The 19,977-nt window shown below is 41.3% G+C and overlaps 1 protein-coding gene across 3 annotated transcripts in view; it reads left to right on the forward strand.

The window, feature by feature from the left end:
* The window catches only part of nhsl2 (NHS-like 2), a 225,123-nt gene extending 206,705 nt beyond the window's left edge, over positions 1-18,418 (forward strand). For all 3 annotated transcript variants that reach the window (XM_085264007.1, XM_085264014.1, XM_085264021.1), the window contains exons 5-10: positions 921-1,103; positions 5,607-6,651; positions 6,829-8,002; positions 8,150-8,459; positions 10,793-10,910; positions 11,601-18,418. In XM_085264007.1, the coding sequence (XP_085120133.1) occupies positions 921-1,103; positions 5,607-6,651; positions 6,829-8,002; positions 8,150-8,459; positions 10,793-10,910; positions 11,601-11,940 (3,170 nt within the window). In that variant the 3' untranslated portion in view covers positions 11,941-18,418. The remainder of the gene's footprint in view (positions 1-920; positions 1,104-5,606; positions 6,652-6,828; positions 8,003-8,149; positions 8,460-10,792; positions 10,911-11,600) is intronic.
* Positions 18,419-19,977: the final 1,559 nt, after the last annotated feature.

The raw sequence follows: 19,977 nt of genomic DNA on the forward strand, positions 1-19,977 counted from the left end.
GAGATGCAGTGTGTTATCCTGCTGCAGCCATCAGAAGATGCCCAAAACCTACCATCCAAATGTTGCAGCAGAGATCATGACTCATCAAACCAGGCAGCATTTTTCCAGTCTTCTACTGTCCAGTTTTGGGGAGCCTGTGTGTCCTCTTCTTACCTGTCACCCAGTCTGGTCTTCTCCTGCTGTAGCCCATCTCCTTCGAACTTTGATGTGTTACAAATTCAGAGATGCTCTTCTCCGTATCTTGGCTGTAACGATCGGTTATTTGAGTTCCTGTCTGTTCAAAGCAGTCTTTTCTCCTCTGACCTCTGGGTATCAACAAAGCATTTTCCCCCAGAGGACTGCTGCTCAGTGGATATTTGCTTATTTGCACACCATCCTCTGTAAACCCTAGAGATGGTCATTGGAAAAATCTCCGCAGATCAAGATTTCTGAAATAGATCAACCCATCTGGCACCAACAACATGGAAAATCACTTAAATCATCTTTCTTCCCCTTCCTAATGCTCACTTTGAACTTCAGCAGGTCATCTTCACCAGGGAAGTGGCCACTAGAGAAATGGCAGTTCCCACATTTTCTTCCTTTTTCACCTCCAAAAGTTGCCTCCTGATGCAAATACAGAGTTATGGTTGACACTGTGTCTCACTAAAGTGACCTGAGTGAATGTTTAATAGAAGCAGTAAATCATGTTTGTGTTAACGAGAGTTGTGAGAGGAAAGCACTGCAGCCTTTTAAGAGAGACTTGAAATCATATCAAATGATCTGCCTTCACATCGCTGTCTCTCAAGAGCCATAATCTAATACTTTATTGCCATGTCAACAACATGATTGGATTTATTGTTTTATTTAATTTAATGCGTGTCAGGTAAAATTAGTCTTCCCACCCTCCTGCTGACCTTCTTGCTGCTCTCTTCCTCTTGCAGGTGAAGGGAGAGGATTGAAATTCCACGGTGTTGATCTTCTCCAGCACTCTCCGTCCCCTTCCCCCTCTCCCGGGGACCCTTTCCCCCACCAGCCCCACTCCCTGGAGCCTGTTACTGACACACCGCACCAGAATCTCCCACTGAGGAAGACACACTCTGACCTCGACACAACCTTACCTGCAGGTGTGTGTGTGAGACCATAATAGGGAGCTCTTTACCCTCCCTCCATGGTGCAGATCTTATTACTCCTCACATAAAGTGTGCCGCAACCTTCAAAGACAAGAGAAAGAGAGAGAAAAAAAAGAATCTGGGAATGTCAGAATGAAATTCCTATACTCATGAACTTCTCGTATTTCAGATAAAACTCTAGTATTGCTGTTAGTAGCACTGAACAGTTCTTGGCTGTGGAAAGACTATCATTTTTTTTTTCCCGCCCACTTTAAATACTCTTTAAATAAAAGAAATGTATGCAATAGCAGGACATTTTCTTTTGTTTGAATTATGTTTTTTGTTCAACAAACATGACAAATGTGTGTTTATTTTGTCATTGATTATGGATTTACATACAGTTTTAAAAGAAAAATGTTCTCCTTTCTTGTTAAGGCATAGTCACGCAGGCCTAGAGACAGGCTGGTCCTTGACAAACTCAGCAAAAGCAAAAACCTGGACTGCTCGACTGGTTAGTGAGTGGTTGCTGGGTTTTTTGAGGTGAAACTGGCTGTAAAAACCTCCTTGTGATTGCTTCGGTTGCTAGCAGTTGCTACTGTTGCCCATAGTTTACATGGAAGACACAAACTTGTTTGCAGATATTAATCCTTTAAAACTGGTCAGAGTGGGCGTAACTATTTTTAAATCCCTGTAGAACCGAAACCCTGTAAACTGGCACAATAATTTGTTTTGCATATGAAACCGGAGGAGTTGTACTTACATCTTATGCCATCAGCTTGCCCTAGAACACGTTTTCCTTCCACATATAGCTTTGCAAAAATTGCATAAAAAGCACTTGCAGCAACAAAAACATAATATTCCAGAAACAGGCTTTGCCGAGCCAATCAGCTGTTCAAAACACTTCCTACGTTGGAATAGACGTCAGCGGGAACTATCGCATGCTCCCCATTACTTGCCCAAAACCGGAAGTGATGTCATTTTTGCGGAAAATGTAGTTTTTTACCTTCGGGGCCTTATAAGCCTATACTGGTATTTTTAAGAGTCATGTTGACTTTATGCTTTTCTGAATAGTTTCTGGGATGCTTAAAACTCATATTGCACTGCTGGAAATAGTTTATTTTGATGCACATGCTGTTTTCTTTGCAAATTTGCATTATAATATTTATTTTCGTTTTTCCTGTAGTATATAAAAATTGGTGTATCTCAAAAATAAAATTATGAAGACACTCAAAATAAATTTCCTGTTGTTGGAAACTTTTTTGTGCAACTTTTTTGTATTTGCAGTTTTGAGGGATAAACCTCTTAAATTTCTCTAACTAGAAATGTAAAAAAAACAAAAATGATTTTCAATTTTTTTGTAGTTTATTGCACTTTTTTGCAATTTATGTAGTTACTATGGACTTAATGCATACATATTATTAAAATTTGGGCTATAACAGTTGTATTGATGTATAGCAACTTGAAACGCTCCCAAAAATGGCACTACAGCATGTAAAAATATAAAGATAAGCTCTGGCAGACTTGGTTCTATGGTAGGTCTTAAAGGGTTAATGATTTGCTCCCTGAGCTGTAGTGAAAGTTGAAAATTGTGATGTAAACGGTGAATGGAGAAGGTTCTTCTATGAAGCTGGACAGTCTTCATTTCAGTTTCACTTCAACTTGCAGAACTAAGTGAAACCGCCTCCACCAGCTAGCAACCAAAGCAATCAGAAAGAGTTTTTTTGCAAGTCAGTTGGCAGAATACACATTTTTCCGTAGTAACGGGTGGTTGCCATGGGGTGACTAACCAGTCTTTTAGCCTGTGTGAGTGGGGCCTTTTTCACTTATTCCCACAATGTCACCAAGATTGTGACACCCAAAATGGAAGTTAACATGTTAACAAGTTAACATCACATTGTTAGTTGTCACACATCTGCAAAACTGCAATACCTCTTTGCGACCAGTTTCCCCTAGTGACAGCTAGCACTCCCCAGCAACCGCTTGCCAACCAGTCGGAGAAAGACCCTTTTTCAAATGATTACCATGGGATTTTGATGGTTGTTACTAGCCTACAGCACCAACACAGAGTAACGCTAGCTACCACATTAAAAACAATCTACCATAAACACAATATTTAAACTCAAAAGAGAGCTAAGAGTTATTTAGCATTAGCTTGCTTGTTTGATTGTTAACACTAATAGCAAAAGTAGGCTATTAGTTAAGCTTGTTTGCCAAATACTTCACCAGCTAATTTTATTGGGCTATCTGGTATAATGTTGCAGATTTTAGGCTATAATAAATAATGTACTGTAAATCCCGGACTACAGAGCGCACCTGATTAAAAGCCGCATGCTCTAATTTTAGAAAGAAAATCAATTTTGTACTTGTACAGGCCGCACCGGATTTTAAGCCATATGCGTTTCACTTGTAATATGAGATATTTACACAGAAATATAACACGTGAGGATTTTTAATGTTTAATTTATTCCGTAGGGTAACATAACCATGGTAACATAAACGTTATGGTAACATACAAAAATACATACTGCAAATGCTTTTTTTTCCTCGAACAGCACCTGTAACACAGCTACCTTTAAGTATACGTACGTATCGGTAACACACAAATTACGTTGCTTATGGTTTTTTTACGGAACGGTGCACAAACAACATTACAACGTTTCTTAACAACACGTAAAAATATATACCGTATATTTACTACTTATCTATTTTATTGGTCTACTGTTACCAGGCAAATTGTTTTTGGCCGCATAAAAAAATATATGCATTAGCCGCACGTCATTATAGGCCGCAGTGTTCACAGTGTGGGGAAAAAAGGGCGGCTTATGACCCGAAAACTACGGTAATGCCCCAAAGCAAAGGTGTATGACTAATAACTGCTTTCTGCAGTACGGCCAATATACAAAGGTAGTCAGCTATCTATCCACCAAAGGTTTAATTAAGCAAAGAAAATTACACAAACTAATGCTGAATTAATAATTTATTTCCCCTGGATTTGCACTAATCAGTGTTTCCTAGTGAAGAACAGCTATGCCTTTAGCCATTATCTTTTCATTCCTTGCTGGTTTATTTACTTCAATGAGGACATTTAAACACAGGGCATCAAGGGTTCATTTAATCAGCTTCATCTGAATAAGCCCATAATTTTGGTGAGAAGAAGACAAAAGCAGAAGAAGCCACATCTGACATTTAAAAATGTGTTTCAGTTGTTCTTGAATTAAGAACTAATCCTTTGTTGCAGGACGAATATGCATTGTTGAGAATGTACTATTAGGCCTATGTAACAAATTAAGGGGAAAAAAACTGACCCCTCAATCCTTACAGTGGGTGAATGTGGTAGGTTTGTTGCTGTGAAGGGGCATTTGGTTGGCATGATATGGTAACCTGTCACACCAGATAACTTGTTACAGAACCATCTGTGAAGCCATACTTGCAAAATGGCACGCGTTCGAAAGAACCATCTGTCTATTAACTTCAGCCAGTCAGTTGAAAAATCAAACTCTTGCCAAATCCAGTCAAGTGAAGATGAAAAACATCTTTGCACATCAGACAGTGAAGAAATGCTCTCAACTTTTCAGTTCTATAAGTTATGATTTAGCATTTCATCTCGAGGAACAGCTAAAACATGTCCATAGATGCTTATTTGTTCTGTGGTTATACCACAGCACATAGCTTAAAGCATGGAATATTGGATTCTGACCAAGTTCTGGTGTGATTCTATCTCACTTGCAAAAAAGAATGTTTTTGATCCGCTTTCCCTCCTTAGAAGGAAAGGTCAGAGAAGTTTATATATGTTTTTCTTGTTAATATGTTGCCTTGTATGTATCTTTTAAGCATGGAGGTTTGTTAGGCAGGAAAGTATGTCTGTGAAGGTGCTTGGTCATCTAGGTCATTGTAGTGTAAGGAGCATGAAAAAGAAAAGAGTCTGAAAGAAAGAAGTTCTAAGAAAGAACTTCTTTCAAAGAAAGTCTGAAACTTCTTTCGTTAAAAGAAGAAAACTGGTGGAGAATCCCAGATTTTAAGCCCTATGGGAGTGTCTCCAAGAGGGTCATGGACTCCCTATTGATCCTCTACCTAATCACACGAGCCTGTGTAAAAACAGGTGTGGGTCACAATCAGCCAAGGTTTAGGGTAAACCCATTGCAAAACCTAGCCCCACTCTATCACGTGATATCCTGAGGTCAAATGGCCCAAGTGTCTGGGAGCGGATCTCAAAACTGGATTATAGATGGCAGACAGTTGGTGTTGTAAGTCATCCCTTCTGTTCAAAGATGGTGGCTATTCTCGTCAGGCAGTAAACAAATGATACACACTGTGTAGGCACTAATGCCAGAGGCTACAGATGTCAAGGCAGGTTGTGCCTTTTCTGGTCAGAATAGTTTTCTGAATGGGTAGAGCTAGAGATAGATATGTGATGTTTAGAAGTTTTTATTATAACCTTTTATTTTAGAGTGTCCACAGTCAGTGGAATTTGGTGTGATTAGTTTTGGAGTATTGATTCTTTCCCTCTCTTCTCTACAGACAACCGTTTGGGGCTGCCTGCCCCAGATCACCTTCACCCAGAAACTATGGACCATTCTGGGCTGCTCTGCTCAAATACACCCACCGCTTCCTGGAACGGACCCAAGGGTTCCACCTTTTCTCCTGGAGCGTGGAACGAGCCTTACAATTACAGTAAGAGCAAAGGACCAGCGGTACCACCCAAACAGCACAGTATCATCGGAGGAGGGACCCAGGAGGGGGTGATGCTGGTGAGCTCAGGACATTCAAGCTCATTCAAGACTGTGACAGACCCTTCTCGGAGACCATTGAATAACATGGACATAGGGAAGCGGAGTGAGACAGAGGGGGCTGCAGTTGATGGAGGAAGAGGGGGAGGAGGCGAAGCAGTGAGAGGACGGGAGAGGTCGGCACGTTCCATAGCAGCACAGAATGCTTTCAAGTTTCGAGAGCGTTCCCTTTCCACACCCACAGATTCTGGATCTTTTTGTTTCACAGAGGGTGTTATAGGCCATCCGGATGGTAATATAACATCTACAGGAAATGGGAATACTATGGACCACCAACAAGAGCATCACAACTTCCTCGGCTTAGGTGAGAATTACGCCCTTCTCTACCCTAGAGGGAGCTCAGAAGACAGCGCAAGTACAACTGACACAATCTCCATCACAGCTTCAGACTACAGCACAGAAGGTCGTTTGCGCCTACGTTCCCGCTCCATCTCCCTTAAAAAATCCAAACGAAAGCCACCACCCCCTGTGAGGAGTGTCTCTCTTATGAAAAACCTTGGACAAGCTGAGGGCAGAATACACCATCAAGGTGGTCTTTACAGAGATGGCCGACCAAAGAGCCTGCACATTCCCAGGGATCACTTCCCTGACTTTCAGCCAGATTTCCTTCTGCCCAACTCGTCTAAAACCAGTATTGGTGAGCGAGAGCCAGGCCAAGGAGGGAATGACAGACCTCCAAGTCTAGAGGTCCAGGCACCAGAGAGGGAGGGGGAGACAGAAATTACTTTTCCCACGCACTGGCAGCTAGGGGAGTGGAAGAGCAATGATCCATACAGGTAGGAAACTACACATGGATGTTTAGTACTTGTGCTACAAAGTTATTATTATTGTGTCATCTTTATTATGTCTTCTCACATCATTTCATAGGTATCCTGGATGTTTTGTTGTCAAACGTGTTTGGCAAACTTTGATTTAGCAAAAAAACTTCACATCTCTTCTTTGCTCTTCCTCAGGTCTCTGTCAGGCTCCAGCACAGCAACAGGTACTACAGTGATCGAATGTATGAAAGTCAGAGGTAGCTCAGAGTCCCTTCTTGACTCTCCCTCCACCTCGAGAGCCACATCACCCTCACAGCTTTCCATGGAGACTGACATCAAGGCATCATCCCCCTTCAAACCTCCAGGACTTATGTCCCCATCAAGTGGCTATTCCAGCCAGTCAGAGACTCCCACCCCAACTGTTCCACTCAGTCATCTGGCAGGTCAGGGGACTGTGGGTACAACAGGTACAATAGGTTGTAAGATGCGCCCCAAAATCCCAGAGAGGAAATCATCTCTACCATCACCCAAGGATCCAGCTGCTAGGTCTAGACTGTCCTTTGAAATGCCTGGGAATGCACATCTGGAGCTTTCGTCCATCAAGCCAAAACAAAAGGCCAGCCGGCGGCATTCTGACACTTCGACAGCAGCAAAGCCAGGAAAGATCAGCCCGAGTTCCTCACAGGCACTGCCTATGGTTACCCAGAATGAGCTAAAGACTGTTCGGCTTCGTTCAGTTTCTCGTGGAGACCTAGAAGACTGCCCTGATGGAGCCTCTGACACCATCGAAGAGGAACAGCATGGCCGCAATATAGGCGAGGATCCCAGCCCACCACCCACTCTACCAAAACCTAAACCACCTGTTGCAGTCAAGCCTCCCTTACCTAAACGGCCCATGAACCTTCTTCTCAAGTCTCCTTCTCCTTCCTCCACTTCCCCTCTGGCGCTTGACTCGCCTCCTGCCTCACCTGTAGACCGACCTGTGCCTCTAGGCAACATCTACAAAGTCATGAAAAAGCCAAAACCCAAAAAACCTCCACCACAGGCTCCAACAAATCCCACTATTCTGTCAGATTCAAACTCTATGGCTGCTCCACAAACTGCCTATGATCAATCGTTCCTCCCCCTATCCCAGTCCCTGTTTGATCTCCCTCCTCTCCCAGACCCTCAGCCTCTCCTGGAAGACCCAATTTTGGAGCCTGAATTTGATGTTGACCAAGAGATTCGTCTTGGCCCCGAAGATGGAGGCTCACTTCCTTCACCTTGCAGCAATCAGGAGGCCCCAGAACTTCAGGACAAGAGCAAGACGCTACCCTCAAGGATGACAGTCTCCTGTCTGGCAGAGCTGTCAGACAAAAAGAAACCCAAGGTAACCAAATTAAATATATTGTTCTTTTACACAAGTCATGGTTAAACATCGAGTATCTTCTAAAGGCAAACAATTTAAAAAAAACATATTCACAGTTCACAGCTCTCCTTATTTCTCATTCTTTGAAACCTTCTCAATCCTTTCCAGGTTCCACCTCCAGTCCCCAAGAAGCCAAATGTTCTGCTTCTTCCCACCTCAGTCCACTCCTCCACTAATGGCAGCACAGACCGTCAGACGCCACAGACTGACAGCCCCGTGGGCCTTCGGTCTCCGGTAGGAACATTCCCACCAGATGATATTCTCAATGCTCCCAGTGTTCCCGACATGCCTGAGCAAGATGAGAACCACTTGGGAACAGATGAAGAAAGTTCCAAAGAGTCATCACTACAATCCTCTCTTCAAGATTCCTCTCTCACAGAGCTGGAAGGGAAGATGGCTGGTACTGGGATTGGGACAGGTATGCCTTGATGGGTCCACTTTATTAAGCTTTAAAAGTTGGTTTTCACCGAATGGTGGTCTCAGAAGACTCATAAGACCAGATAAAAGGGCTTTTATGCATCAATTTATTTTTTTAAAGATGAGACACTACACATTACATGTAAGGCAAGGCAAGTTTATTTGTGTAGCACAATTCAACAACAAGGTGATTCAAAGTGCTTTACAGAGACATTAGAAACAAAAAACACTTTTGGCCTATTTTACTTCAATGACATTTCTTCTGTCAGACTACTGGAAAGAAACCACCGAAACTGTGTTTTTCTACTTAACATTTATACAAAGCTGTTCGTGTTTAATCCAAGACTTACATCATTTGCACATTTTAATCCAATAGTCTAAAAACTTTTAAAACAAAAGCACCGTTTTTAAAATATTGTCTCTTTTTCAATAACTGACTGAGGAAGTGTCATTGTGATATAGGTTACATTTTAATAATTGTTTTAATATTGTAAAATTTTACATTACACACACATACTTACTTACATCAAAAAGTTCTAGTTTGATTCCCTTCTATAGTTTGACAGAGGGATTTGTTTATATACCATCCAGAGCCTGATTTGTAGAAAAATGGAAAAAGAAAATATCTTTGTGTAAAAAATTTACTTGGACAGTTTGATGGAAACATGTCAAAGTTAAGTAGTTATTTTCCCTTGGTTGTCCACACGCCTCCTGCAGTCCCTCTATTCTCCACCAGTGGTCCCTGTCCTACAGAATCACCGCTTCAGGGTAGGGGTAGTTGTACATTCATTCAATGATGAAATACAAAAATATACCATAAATCTTGTACTGGAGTTTTCTGGCCTTCTAATCGTTTCTAATCAAAAACATCCCAACACAAATGTTGCATTTTCTAACATATATTAGCTAATAGTTTGCTTTTAGTCTTGTTTCACTGCAGACATTGTTTCTTGTGATTTTTTTATGTGCCTGTGTTGGTGATAATCGTCTAGCAGAGCTTCTACATTTGATTAGGACTCATACCTGCTAATTTTGATACATACCCTCCTGATTCTGCTGTGTTTTGATACAGGCCCATTGCTCTAAAATGAGCCCAAATCAAAACACAGAATGGTTCACACTGTTTTTAACAGTGAAGATGACATTTATCATCATTATTTCATTATCACCTAATTTTCTCTGTAGCCAAATCAGATTTACATATGCGTTTGCACAAAGCCAGCTGATATACACCTATCAGCTGCTTTATTAGGTATACCTACATGTAGTAGTGCCCTTTGCCTTCAGCGCTGCCTAATTTAACAAGGTGCTGAAAACATTCCTCAGAGATTTTGGTCCTTGTTGATATTATAGCATCACAGATTTGCTGCAGATTTGTAAGCTACACATGCATGATGTGAATCTCCCATTACACCATGTCCCAAAGGTGATCTGTAGCTTACAGTGGAAACCAATTTGAGTATAGTGAACTCATTTTCATGTTCAAGAAACCAGTTTGCGATGATTTGCACTTTGTGATGTTGTGTGTTATCCTGCCTGAAGAAGCCTTTTAGAAAATGGATACACTGTGGTCATAAGAAACAAGCAGTACTCAGGCAGGCTGTGGCATTTAAACAATGTTTAGTTAGTGACTATCCTGTACATCATTAAACCACCAACATCCAGAAACATTAATTCAAGGAAGGACTCATGCATTTATGTTCCATCCATCCTTCCATTGCCTATCCTTATCAGGGTTGCAGGGGGGCTGGAGCCAGGGTACATCCTGAACAGATCATACAGTGGTGCAGTGGTTAGCACTGTTCCCTCACAGCAAGAAGGTCCTGTTGTTTATCCCAGATTCTGCCCTTGCCACCGGAATTTTGCATGAGAAATGGAAACTCATTAGACTAGACAACATTTTTCCCATGTTCAATTTTGGACCTTGATCAGTCCTTGCAAATTGTAGCTTGACATCAACAAGACATTTTCATCCATGAAACTGCTGTTCACTGGGTATTTTCTCTTTTTTGGTCTATTCTCTGTAAACTGTAGAGATGGTTATGTGATTAAATCCCAGCAGATTAGCAGTTTTTGAAATACTCAGACCAGCCCACCTTGTGCCAACAACTAGGCCATGCTCAGAGTCGCTTAAATCACATTTCTTCACCATTGTGATGCTGAGTTTGATCTTCAGCAGGTTGTCTTGAACATTTCTGCCTGAACTCAATGAGTTGGTGATTGGCTGATTAGCTGTTTGGTCATTAAAATTTATAACATCTAAGGTGCATGAGAAAGTGGCTGGTTAGCATTTCTACTTTATATGTTTTACCATGATTTGTGTGCCTTGCTTAGATGAACCAGCAGCCAGTGAAAAGACTGTACTGCACATCGAAGAGGAAACAGATGACGACTTGTTGGCCAGCACACCTACAACACACACCACCGAAGACCTCTTCACTATTATACACAGGTTTGAGCACGCACACAGACACAACCAAGGCATATTTTAAACACCAAGATCGGTACAAACTCTGATATTAGAGCACATAGTTTCCTCAGATGGCAGTTAAAGGTTAAGAAGTGCTTCACAGTTTAGTCTGTTTTGACAGGACAGCACAAATGCTTTGAGCCATCACCAAACCTGCCTGGCAGCTTTTTATAACCTGGAGCATGTGACAAAATACGCATTGTCTTGTTGAAAAGGTGTGAGACAGATGGAGTATAAGGTTCCCTAGCAACAGTTACATGTAAAGTGGGTTTGCTGCACGACCGCTGGCTCTCATTTCGTCCTTTTTTTTCCTTCCAGCGTCCCTCTCTCTCTCACACATGCACGTACGTGGATATGAGTACACACAGAAACTGACAAGAAATCTAGTCACTAAGCAACAAGTGTTCGTGATTTTTACCTTGCGTGATGCTGAAAATAGCTTAAAAGGCTCTGAAGAATAAGTGAGGATGGGGAAATGGAAGATCGGTAATCAGTGTTTTCATCTCCTACAAGAAAGAATGGAGTCCCTTCTGTAGTTACAAATTTTAGTTTTTCTATTCTCGAGAAACAAATGTCAACTAAAGTGTGACTCATCACACACGAGTAGTAAATCTGAGAAGTGAAACAGCTGCACACACAGTTTTGGCTGATAATCTTCTCTCTCTCCTCCAGGTCCAAACGAAAGGTCCTGGGTCGCAAAGAACCTTCCGACTCGTTTGGCAGTCGCCAGAGTTTGGTGTCACCGGTGAAGCACAGCACCAGCGGTAGCGACCTCAGAAATCTAACCTTGGGCAGCAGCCAGAGGTCGAGCTCCCGCAACGAGAACTTCATGGCCCTCCTTCAGAAGAAAGGCAACAAGTCTTCCAGCGGAGGAACCAGAGTCTCTGCCATGGAGCTTCTAAAAAGCACAAACCCCCTGGCCCGACGTGTCACGGAGTTTTCAGCCAACACGGCATCGAATGCCGAGGGAGGAGAGACAACGGCTGGGAACGACAAACCCAGCGATCAGTGAATGGAAGCGTCTACGCAGATGTAAACCAGGTCTGTTTGCTGTCGACAAAGCTACCAACCATTTCCATGGCCTGCCACCCTATGGGGGACGGGGCCATCTGACGAACATGTCCAACCAGATCGCTCCAACTACTGGTTGACCATTTGCACTGTCCAATCAAATTGGAGCACACTTTTGGACAAAATGGTCCCTCCCACGGTTGGAGCACTGTTGGTCCGAGTCAAACCAGCCCCTCTAGGAAAGCAAGACATCAACGGAGAGAAAAGTAGGTTCTCACAATATATTTAATGGAAGGTGGAGGTTTTGAGGTCATGCTTCTAAACTGCACTGCACTATCTTTTCCTCATTGGGAATTTGTTCAGTGTGGAGGCTAGTTGGGTGGAGCAGACACTGGGAATGTAAAGATACACAGCAGGCATCTTTACTCCTGGGCTTCTTCCAGGTGAATACAATAAAAAAAACCCTGATGACTACGGGGGAGTGTATCTGAACCTGTGACCATATTAATCCCCCCTAAAGAGGAATCCCATCAATCCACAAAACAAATGGAATAAAAACACTGAAAATACAAGACTTTAACACAATTTACCCTCGATCCTACCAAACCCCTTGAGCTAGCAGCATTACAGGTCCATCACCTGTGGACCACTGACAAAGGAAATATTCCCAAACCTTGGACCTTGTGGTTCCGTCTTCTCTCCACGGTGAATGCGACACCACAGCAGCCCTCTCAGCTCCAGACAGACAGGATTACATAAAAGAGCAGGATTTACAAACAGAAACCACAAGGCGGGGGCACGCTTTTTGCCACCAAAGATGAGGCATGAGCATCACGTGTTATCGCTCGTGCTGTGAACACGAACACGGACCTTCACAAAACATTCCACAAAGGCGCTCGGCAAACGGACCACATTTTTGGAACATAAGCACTTTTTTCCCCCTTACTGGTGTCGCAGGTCGTTTACACGGCGCAAACACTGCGCCGCTACCTTTTTCCTCATCTGTTACTATCTTTTCACTCTTTCTTTGGTTTCTTTTTTTTTTTTTTTTTTTTTTTTTGCATATATTTTTTTCTTAAACATACCCAGTGGCCATATACTGTACATGTTAAACTGGATCATACTGTAATGTATCATGTACAAAGATAAATGTAACGCATCTATCAACAACTATCATCTGCAGAAACAAAGACTATAAATAGTGTACAAAGCAGCAAGAAGATTGGACTACAAACTGCCCACGCAGTGAGGGGAATACACACACTCAAACACACACACACGCAAAGACTGGCAAGCAAAATGTTACTGAAGACAAACAAACAAAACATGGAGAAAAAAAAGAAGACCAATCTACACACAAGTGTGTGTGTGTTCATACAAAGAGTGTGCGGAGGATATCATGCCTGTGGAGTTTCTGTACGGAGAGCATGAAGCAGGCCTGCTTATTAAACAGGGTTTTTATTCATTTTGGTCTCTGGTGTTGGGACCAAAGGACTGTTAAACACTACAAACAGACCAGAGGGGACCTAAAGGTGCGTGTGTGTGTGTTTGTGTGTGTGTGCGAAAGAGGAAAGTGCCAAGAACAAAGCAAGGGGAGGGAAAAGACAGACGGGGCGAGTGCATGTATGTGTGCATTTGCAATTTTCGTGTCTGTTCTGAATACATGTCACACATTTGTGTGTGTGTGTGTGTGTGTGTGTGTGTGTGTGTGTGCAAATTATCACGTCCGTCCCCCTCCTTCCCTTTTTATTAAGGATTATGATTGAAGTGACCTCAACATTGTTACATTAAGATTCCAGAACAAAGAGGGTTTCAGAAATCAGTGGATGGATATAAGAACGTAAACATTCCAGAACGTCTGTACAAGTTTGGAATTCTTGGATGCCCAGGTTTTAGCCTGAGAACCGGGAGGATGGATGAGAATCAAATTCCCCTCTGTGTGTCCGTCCGTGGTGATGTGGAGTGACGTAGCGTGAAAGACTTTCCTTTTTTTTTTTCACCCTCCTCCACCTCCTCCTCCGCCGTCTCTTTGGCCACAGAGAGGAGGTGACGTCTGCGCCACCTTCCTCCTCCTCTTCCTCCTCACCGCTCACTGTTCTCCTCCTTTTTTCATCACTGCTGGAGCACACACTCCATCTGTCTCTCTTTTTCTCTGCTCTAACCTTTTTTCTGGCACATAGCACACACTCTCTCTTTTTCTTCCCCTACATGTTCATCCTCTCTCACTCGCAGTAGCAGCGCCTCTCTTTCACCTTTCTCTCGCCCTCCCTCCATCTTTCACTGCCCTTCTTCCCTTCCCTTCTCTCCATCCTCTCCCGTCGCCGCCTTCCCGCCTCTCTGCCTCTCCCATCTCTTTTCTCTCTCTCCCTCCTCCGCCTCTCCACCTCTCTCTGCATTCAGTCTATGCATCTGAGCTCAGCAGAAGACGCGACACCGGATGAATGTCAATGAATGACTGTTAAAGAAAATAGATGCTGTTCTTAGTTTGAGCGTGCAAAAAGCATTTTCTATCAGCGCTTATCTTCTGCCTTCTTTCTCTCGAGTTTTTATCATTTGTTTTCGCTCCCTTTAGTATCCATGAAATATGGAATTGCCATGGATGAATGAACAAATGAATGAATGGTTGGGATCTGTGTACTGACACGGAAACAGGAAAAGTTTGAGTGTGGTTTTTTTTTCTGGGGTTTTTTTTTTTCATTAAGGACCTTGACTTTTGGGACCGGACAAAATGCCCTGCGGTCTTTGATCCATGGACCCGCCGATCAGTCTGTCCATGCCTGTGTGGACAGCCTAGATGACTCTGATCAGCGGTGGTTCAGCTCTGACACTTGACTAACCTGCTGCATGGATGGACTGCGAAAAATGGAGGAGGGGAACCTTTCATCTCCTGACTCCCAGTTGGCAAACTTATTTCTCGGTGCTATTGAGTCAGAGCTCCCCCTGGTGGATGGAAAAAGAGGAACCACAGAGAAAAAAACTTCAGCTACATCTCTCTTCCCTACAGCAGTCCTTCAGGTATTCCATCATCCTGAGAAAAAAAGCATAAATTATCACCATTTATGATGACTAGTCAAGTGACGCTTGTTTTAAATATTTAGTGAATGAAAAAAGATAAACCTATAAAACTCTGTGTTTGTTTGCCTTGTATACTGAATTATAGGCGTGTTGCTGCAGCGCCTACTGTGTTTTTTCTTCTTTTTTTTTTACATTTTCTTTTGATTTTATTTCTTATTTCAGCTGCCTTGGTAGTACATACACACCCCAATGTAACTTTTTTTGGTAAATCTTGCCAAAATTGCACTATAGTGCATGTGTAAAAGGGAGCATTTCCATGTAATCTGGCAAACAATTGCCCAAATCTGCATTCACATACAGGCAGAGTGTGGTCATGAAGACTCATTTGCCTCAGAGCAGATAAGTCGCAGACATAGGATAAGTGAAGTGGGTTGTTAAGAAGAAGCGAGGGCCAATAGATGGATAAAAACGAACAAAAAAACCCCTGCGAAGATTGTTTCTGTGCTAAACCCAGCGGGACGGGAACCGAAGATACAAGTACAGAGTTAGGAGCAAAAGGATGTGTTGTTCCAGCACTGTAACATGTGGTGTGAAGAGAGACGTACTTTCATCTAAAAAAGCGCCAGGCTGTCGAACAGGGTGTTCACTTACGGTGTGTGTTGAGGATCAAAAAAAGTGTGTTTTTGACTTTTTATGTAGGCAGACAGCAGATTCTCTTTAATCGGGGAGGAAAGAGAGATAAAAACAAGCAGGAACACATGGGCACACTGGTTAAAAAAAAGTGTTATCCCTTATGTGAGGATCTAGCCATTTAATAGAAGAACCTGATTTTTTGCAGGTTTTGTAAATGTTTCTTGGAAACAGGAGTTCCTTTAGAAGCTGAAATAATCTCGTTAATTCAGTTAATCTTCAAAGTGTGGGACTAAAAGGTCCTGCTGGGACAGAACAGCCAACTTTTCATTGATTCTGAAAAGCTACTAAGGGTGCAATATATTAGTTGTCTGTTCAAGATGATGGTGGTGATTCTGCCTACACAGCAGCTACGCCTCGAAGAAACCGCTACAAGCTTCATTCTCTAAAATATATTGGCAACATACTGTTTTGAAAATGACATTTTTTATGAAGTGTGAAAGACAGATGACAGGAGGAATATATGGAATATCTAAAGCATTATCCCTCCTTCAGGAGGAGAATAAGGAAGATAGGAAGGAGGAAAAATGATTGTGCAGAGCTGAGGTTAGACTCTGCTGAATGTGGGGATTACCACGCTGAAATTCATAATGCAGTCCATCATCTTTCCTTTCACCTCCTCTCTCTCTCTCTTCCTTCTTAGCTGTCCCGTGACTCAGAGAAGCAATCACACTAAAAGCTTTTTCTTCTCTCGACCTCTGTTTTTTTTTTTTTTTTTGCCTCCCTGCGTGTTGATAAAAGGTACGAGAAAGCAACAAAGGAAGGAGGAAGGCGCTGCAATAGCTCGCTAATTAATTTGGTGTAATTTTTACATTTCATGCCTCTGCAGATATCGAGCAGCCAAACAGGAACCAGTTGCTAGGAAACGTAAATAAAAAGCAGCGCCGAAAATTTGGAAGTTAAGTTGAGAGAGCGGGAGTTCAGGCAAGGATAATTTCCTCATAGGCAAAAGGAAAGATCACACTTTATCCAAATAAGCTACAAAATAAAATTTGATGACATTCATTTGTTAAGTACTTTATGAGTACAGCTGCTACCAGTGAGAGCCAGTGCAAGACCAGAATAAACAAATAACACAATCCCCACCAGCACAAAGTTGACCGCAGCTCATCTGCAGGACTAAGAAATGTAATTTGTATAATAATTATAAGAAAACCCAAACCCATTTCTGTCATTGCTGTTTCTCCCCCTCCTCCGTTTAATGCTTTAATCCCATCTCCTATCAAGTAAAATCCAGCACTGAAAAATGAAGCCAAGCAGAAGTGATAAAAACTGCAGTTCCTCTAACGGCCACTTGAGGCTTGATGTTAGTTCAACACGTTTCGTAACTGCAATGATAGTATTTTATTTGTCTATTATTATATTATTATATTTGCACTATTTATCAAATATATAAATTGCCCTCTAGTTAACAATTACAGCTTAACCAGGCTAGCTAGCTGATATCTTAGCTGATAATGATCAAATGCTAGCTTAAAGCCTTCAAAATCCAACGGGTGATGTTACATCAGCTACATCCATTTTTTATTCGTTGTATGGGAAACCATCGGATATCTGCCACATAAACCAGACAATTAAAAATTTAAAATATATCCTAATAAACTCTCTGGCGTACTGAGATGACTGCCGATAATATGTGGATAGTCATTGTGAGACCTCTTGACTGAAAATGAGTGACTGAGCTCATAAACTCAGTGTGTTTACAGAGCTGAAGACTGAGCCGTTTCCCCATAGATTTCTATAGGACCAATAGTTTTTTTTGTAACAATCGCAGCTATCGCCCTCTGGTGGCCTTCAGATATAATGCAGGATTAAGGCACTTCTGCATCACCTTCATTTTTCTGACATTAATGTCCATGTTTTGTAAAGAGTTTGAGTCACATCATTTAGATACCTAGTCAATAGTCAGTGTGGTTGCTAGCCTTCAAAGTAAACATCTGGAAATGGATCAAAAGTATTGCTTAGCAGAGAGGTCAAGGTCTTAAAGATACAATCAGAGCTCAGCTGTACACACAGAGACATCTTTTTAAGAAAAAATCAACAGCAGTGTGAGTTTACAATCCCAATATTGTCAACAAATTAATAAATAAATGCTTTATAGTTTACAGTGGGTAGAAATAAAAACACTTTGCTGCTACCTCTTTGAGATATATATTAAGCTACTTCAGTAAATCACATTATCACATAAAAATATCAGGACTTTGTTCTATTTTTGAACAGTCTCGGCTTTATGAGCAAGCGATTGAGAGTAACAATAAGAAATAGAGAGATGCTGTGGCTGCAGATTTGGGCCAAAAGACTTTGTTGTGTTTGCTTCAGGAGTGACAGATGGGTGAAGTTTACTGTGTTTTAGTACTTGGAGTGGACAAACAGCCCATAAAGTCCATCACTGATAAACTCCATCCGCTTTACTCCCCAAGCAAAGTGAGATAAACAACCCCCTCAAACCCAATTTAAACCCCAGTACTGGGGGCTGTACAGGCAGCTTATAAAGACACAGAGATGATAATTAGAGAGACCTAGAGAAAGAGAGACAGACAGAGATATTGGAATTATTCTATTTTTGTTATTCCTCGTTGAAAAATACATATTTAAAGGAATATTCCATGTATGTATTGAATAACCCCTGTTTTCTTGCCCCATCCAATGGTGTAATCTGTTGCTGCGAGGTGGCGTCTCACACAAACGCTTCCTTCTGCAGCTCTGCAATGCCAATGTGATGAAATTATTATTATATCATTATAAATAAATTATTTTTCTTGCTTAAAAAAAAACTGTGTTGTTTGTATGCTTTCCCTCCTGCTGTAGTAGCTTTCAAGGTTACACTCTCATATCTCTGAGCTGTGTCTGCTGGAGCACCAGCTCTTCTGTTAATTGGTTGTTTCTGTCTACACAGAGAAGCACCGCACGGGAAATAGAGCCTTCTGATCCAAAGTTTAATCATTAGCTACTTATATAGGGTATTTAATTAGTATGTGTGTTTATGAAGCAGAAGCTGTTTTAGGGAGAAAATAACGTTCTTACATAACAGGACACTTTTAATTATATTAAAACAGACTGGATTTTGCTTCTTACTGATTTAGAAACCCATAAACTTGATTTGACTTCTATACCTTTAAAAATATCTAAATGTTAATAGGTAATCATTATCATTAAGGCCTTGGTTGTGCCTTTATTTTCCCCATATTCTGCTCATTGTGTATATATTGGCAAATACAATATGGATGGCCAAGGAAAAGGAAGGCATGAAGTACCTCTATATACCTGCACATCATGAAAATACAGTATTAAATGGTAAACTGGTAAAAAAGTATGGAGTTCCTCGGGGTTCTTTGCTAAGGCCGAAACGTTACGAGGCAGGATTCTAAAAATACTACATTTATGGCTTTGCAAATGATTTCCAACTTCATAGTCTGATGACAAAAATCAGTTGGTTTATGATACTGTGAAAGGCCTCAAAATACTAATTAATTAATGCTACTTTTTTAAAAGCTACATTTGACTGCTCCTTTGTCAACCTAGCATGTAGCTCCACATGTTTGTCAGATTGCGCATCCTGATGTGACACCAAAAAGAATTGCTCTCCGGCTGTCATAAAACCAAAGGAAAATAAACCTAAACTCCAACTTCTTATCCCAGATGACATTACCTTGTCCTCTGTGCTAATAGGAAAAACCTCATAGTCATGCTCAACTACATCTCTAGGCTTGCCTTCTATTAAATTTTTATATTGACAAAATTAAAAACATCCTGTCCTGGAGTGATACTAAAAAAGAAATCAATAGATTTGTTACTTCTACATTGATTATTGTCAGGAGGAATGCAGCTAACAGTGCATCATGATTTTATAGAGAAAAAGTATCTAACTATTTAAAGTATTCAATAAATAAAAAAAACTGCCATCTTGTTGCTGCCTAAGTCTTCCTTTAACATTTAGGTTAGCTTAGGTTACAGACACCGAATCCACTGAAGTGTAGGAAAGCATTAAATGAAAGTTTTCATCATCTAGTAAAGCCATTTTGATTTTCAGCCTCTTTGGGTAGATCTGACCAGAAAAGAAGGCCAGAATTTAATTAGTCTTTACAAAACACGTGTAAGAAAGTAGTGACAATAACAAAAGTCTACATGTTAACATCAGACAGAGCTTTCCGTCTTTTGGTTTCATAACAACTGATTAAAATCAAACTGATAAATCCTGTTGGATCCTAGAGAAAAAAGAGCAACAGCAAATTAATTGTGATTAATTGTCTGTTGATGAAAAGGAAAAAACCCTTAACACTCTTTAATATGTTGATCAAAGATTTGTAATCTTTGAAGTTGATTTGGAGGATTT

The sequence above is a fragment of the Mchenga conophoros genome, linkage group LG3 (genome assembly GCF_057382185.1).
Source record: "Mchenga conophoros isolate Kocher_MC1m ecotype Shallow Benthic linkage group LG3, M_conophoros_male_GT1.1, whole genome shotgun sequence".
In the NCBI taxonomy this organism is placed as follows: Eukaryota; Metazoa; Chordata; class Actinopteri; order Cichliformes; family Cichlidae; genus Mchenga; species Mchenga conophoros.